This window comes from Drosophila yakuba, chromosome 2R, assembly GCF_016746365.2.
Source record: "Drosophila yakuba strain Tai18E2 chromosome 2R, Prin_Dyak_Tai18E2_2.1, whole genome shotgun sequence".
In the NCBI taxonomy this organism is placed as follows: domain Eukaryota; kingdom Metazoa; phylum Arthropoda; class Insecta; order Diptera; family Drosophilidae; genus Drosophila; species Drosophila yakuba.
The window spans coordinates 18,593,648-18,598,035 of record NC_052528.2 but is presented as its reverse complement, the minus strand read 5'-3'; the positions used below and the strand labels follow the sequence as shown (position 1 = coordinate 18,598,035).

At 39.8% G+C, this 4,388-nt stretch overlaps 2 protein-coding genes across 5 annotated transcripts in view; one reads left to right on the top strand and one right to left on the bottom strand.

Annotated features, from left to right (window-relative positions):
- Positions 1–389: 389 nt before the first annotated feature.
- LOC6531279 lies at positions 390–1,157 on the bottom strand. Its single transcript, XM_002092052.3, has 2 exons — positions 1,020–1,157; positions 390–967 (listed from the first exon to the last, which is right to left on the bottom strand). Exons 1-2 carry the CDS (start codon positions 1,057–1,059, stop codon positions 675–677), a joined length of 333 nt encoding a protein of 110 aa, XP_002092088.1. The 5' UTR covers positions 1,060–1,157; the 3' UTR covers positions 390–674.
- A 196-nt stretch (positions 1,158–1,353) lies between these two features.
- Positions 1,354–4,388, top strand: part of LOC6531277 (zinc finger CCCH domain-containing protein 18) — a 67,105-nt gene continuing 64,070 nt past the window's right edge. The window contains exons 1-2 of one of the 4 annotated variants that reach the window (XM_039372299.2): positions 1,354–1,532; positions 2,305–2,706. The gene's annotated coding sequence lies outside the window, so the exon portion shown is untranslated. The remainder of the gene's footprint in view (positions 1,533–2,304; positions 2,707–4,388) is intronic. The other 3 variants (XM_015195740.2, XM_002092050.4, XM_015195741.3) reach the window with 3 other exon arrangements.

Sequence of the window (4,388 nt, the reverse complement as noted above, 5' to 3'; positions counted from 1 at the left end):
CTCGAGATGTATTTATTAACGCCTAAACTCTTTAGTATTCCACCTCACCCAAAGGATCCCAAATCCTGAATACCCCCATAAGAAGCCCCCAATTCTCATATATATATATATATGGATACCTATTATAGCATAATAATATATGTACAATATTAGCGTGTGTATATAGGACAAGCGTACAATAATCGCAAACCCAAGGAGCAAAGTAGTACTAAGTACCTGCAAAACAAACAGAAAACAAAAATGAAACACGAAAAGTATCTCTGCAGCGGATATTACATAGTCAATAATAGATGTTAACAATGTTATACTATATATACTATACATACATATATATATATACACATATATATATATACATATAAAAGAAACCAATGAAAAAACCTTAAATGTAACTTCTTATCTGTTGTTTTTTATTTGGAAAGCAAATCTTCTTTTCCTCTTGTCTTCAGTTGAACTTTTTCTCTGGATTTATCAGTTTTAATACTTCATTTCCGCTTTCGTTAAATGAAAACTGAATTCGAAATAAATGTTCTTGACCCACAAAAAAAAACTCATCAAGTTCCTCTCATTTGAAATCATCACCACTTCATCAACTGCTCCTTTCATTTTCTTATTTCTGAGCGCCTTAAAATTCCTCACAGCTGAAAAATTTGTGTGTGAAATCCCTATGAACTTTATGCAATGAGTCCAATCAATCTGCAAATGTGCTCGATGAGAAACACAATCAGCTTCAAGTAGCCCATTTCTGGACTTTGTGTGGAGTGCTGGGACTCGTTCTTTCCCCGGTTATCCGTGTCCACATTTCTTATGAGACGGATTAAGTTTTTCGGAAACTTCTGCCGAACCAAAGGACTTTTTATGATCTGCAGCTGGAATTCTTCGGTTTTGATATTCAACGTTCTATTTGGCGCTGCCATTTTCGAAGTAAGCTCGTTGGAAAAAGGCGACCCAAATCCGAATCCCAAGCCTGTGATGAAAATGAGTTAATAGTTTCCTGCTTAAATAAATAAATTACTTACCCAAAAAAAGCGGAAGAATAAAAATCACTATTGAGTTCATGATTCAGACTTAATTATTGCTGCTACAGTGGATTTTGGGTTGAGGTGTGAAGCTAACGTCTACTGTTTGTTTAATCGGAATCACTAGTAAATCCTAAAATCCAACTTTATTTTAATAGGAAATTTACATTTTTGAATTGCGCGCCCACTGCCGCCACAAACGCGTTAGCACGTAACTCAATTTGAGCCGCCAATGAGCAACAGCTGATGCTGCGCTCTTCTTCTTCCACCGCCGACAATCACCCGTTGAAATGCAGCGATGTGGCAACGCCGCCGGGCCAGGTGGCAATTCTGCGCCGCGGTGTGCACACACTGGCCGCCACTGCTGGTCGGCTCTTCTTCTTGCCACTGCTGCAATTATATATCGCTGTTCCGTCGTCTCCGCCGATCCAACTCCGCGCTAAAAATCGCTTTAAAACCGCACACTCGCAGCTCAACGGCCCGCGATTAATCCGTAAATATTGCAATTGCACGGTGGGCGCTAAAATAAAAACACGCCAAATTAAAAGGCACAACACAAAACAAACGGAAACGCTCACGAACACACGGACACACACACACACATGTAGCAGGCGAGCAGCTGACGCCGGCAGAGGCAGTGCAGCGACAGTGGCAGCGACAGCGGCAGCGGCAGCGACTGCAGCAACAAGCAACAAAAGCAAAAGGCAAACAATTGGATAAGCGCTATTAAGGTGTTAAAACGGCAGCCAACTTAACAGTCCAAGAGTTCAGCTTCGAAAGCTAACGGTTCCAAGGTCGCAAAAAAATCGTACAAAATACTCGCTATTAAGCCGTCTTGTTGTTGTTGTTGCTCTTGCTGCTGCAACAGTTGCAGCCTATGCGTGTGTGTGTGTGTGATTGTGCGATCGCCGTCGACCGTCTCGCTCGCACTAGCTGCAAATAGTCGCCGGTGAAATGGTGTCGCCTTTCGCAGCCGACGTCAACGTCGCTGCCGACGTCGCCGCAGAGACCACCACTGTGGCAATGAAACGCAGTTTGTTGTTCTTGTTGCCGTAAAAATGTTTACAATGCGATCGGAATGCACTGGCAGAAAACGAGAGTGATCCGCATCAAATGATACCCCTTAAAATTTCAAATTAAGCACATACATATCGCAGTTACACGCATTTAAATATTAAAAAAAAGTGTCAATTAATGAATATAAACATATTTATAAGTTCGAAACATAAAGATGTGATTTATCATAATACATCAAATTAATAAAAATAAAATAAATTCTTTTTAGATTGTTTAGGTTGAGCGAAAACATAAATTCAAAACACTATCTTAATTAGCTGAACATGGAAAACCATGAATAATGCCAGAATTGCTCAGTTCAAAATTTGAAAATCCACCAGTGCTCTTAATAGCTTCAAAAGCAAGTGAAGAAATTTAGAATAAGACGAGTGATAGCCAAAAAGAAACAGCGAGAAACGCCAAGGAAAATCAAGAAAAGTGTAGAAAAGTCTAGAAAAGTGCCTGTAACCAAATGTGTTTGTACCGAAGTTAAATCCCTTCGATCCGCCCAAATCGGCTTTAATTCCCCTCAAATCCCCCAACTTCCGCCCAATAATTCAACGGGAAAAACGAGCACATGAGTTGGATTAATCGGAGTCAACTGGAATAGGCCGAAGCACCCGGAGCACAGGTCAGTATCGGAACAATCAGGCCATTTTAACTGACATCAGTTAGTTGAAAAACATTCGAATAACCGTTTGCTCAATTGAACGGTTCGAGTTCGCCTTCAATCGGTTGAAACCGGTTATCAGTTACCGATTACCAGTTACCGGTTCGCTTCAAAATTCAATTAATTTAAATCAATTCAGCGCAGACAATTTGGTTTCATTCGCTGCCTTTGCTTTCCATCACAAATATCGGATGAAAATGGCGAACGGGGAATTTCAAATGCTCTACCTTAAATGCAAATCTCACAGATATTAACGCTTTTTAAGTGACGAAAGTAACAAGTTTTTTATGGATGAAAATGCGATACAAACTGGGGCTAGATAGTAGTCATGTTTTGAAAGGGAAATTCCTAATAGAGTCTAGGAAAACTACTTAAAGCCCAGGAGAAAGAAAATTAAATGAGAAATTAAATTCATACATGCCACAAAAATATATAAACTCGATATCCCTATACGGTTTTAAAGCCAAATGCTAAAATATCATTATCAACTGATTGGCTGCAGCGCACAAAATATTATTTTATTTGTCCAACTGATGAAATAATCATTAAAATGGTAATTTAATGAGGCGCTCGCCTTTTGCAGCAAACAAAAGCAAAAACAAACCTCATGATGACAAACAAACATACAACAAAACTCGAAATAAAAGCGATGATTTATGCAATAATTTAATATGCATTTCGCACAGCCACATATTGTACATACAGATTGCTTCTTTGTTGGTCGCATTTGGTTTGAACTTTAAAGAGCGACTACGGTTATTAATTTAACCTTTTTATTCGGCTCCACTTGGTTTCATTTGAGTGCAGAATGCAGCAGGTCCCAAAACCTGAAACATCCGCAAATCCCTTTTCCCCTTTTAGCTGTCCGGTTTTTTTTTTTTTTTTGGGGGGGCGCCCTTAATGGAAAAAATGTTGAGCGGTCTTTTTGCTGTTTCCCCTCTGGCTATAATCCCCTTTTTGGATACCCTTGCAGTTGGACTTATAACATCGATTAGGATTCTGTAGTTTGTAGAAGGGCATACTTGGAAACACTTCAAATGAATTGATACACTCTTTGTTTCGATCTGCATAGAATGTTCTTCAGAACTCACAACGCACAGATGATAGATGCAACTCCAATAGGGTATTCCTAACTTCGATACCCCCAAAGCTCCCTTTTATTCTCATTCCCCATTGTTTTTGCGTCTGTTTACGCTGAACTAGTGGGAAGAGGGAAAAAGGGAAGGGAGCGGGGTGCCCCAAAGGAACCAGACGTCCTGCCATAAAATTGCATGTCCAAGTTGTTTTATTTGATTATGCGATCGTGTGTGTGTGTGTGTGTGTGTGTGTGTGTGTGTGGATTTTTGTGGCAGTGTTCGGTGTTTTTGGTGCAGCAAGAGTTTATTGCGCGGAATGCTATTTAATAAATTCCATTTTCTGTCATTTTGCAGTGCTATTTTTTGTTTCTGCATCTCGGACAGGATTTATGTTGCTGCTTTTGTTAGCGCTGTGTTTTCCATCCGTTTTCCATCTTGTTTGGCCAATGCAAATTTTAAATAAAATTCAATTTCCCTGGCAACTTCAATTGCGTCAAAGCCAAAAGTTGTGGAAAACGTGAGTTATGAGCAACCGTTGCAATATGCACAGCTTGCTTGCTGCTTGGC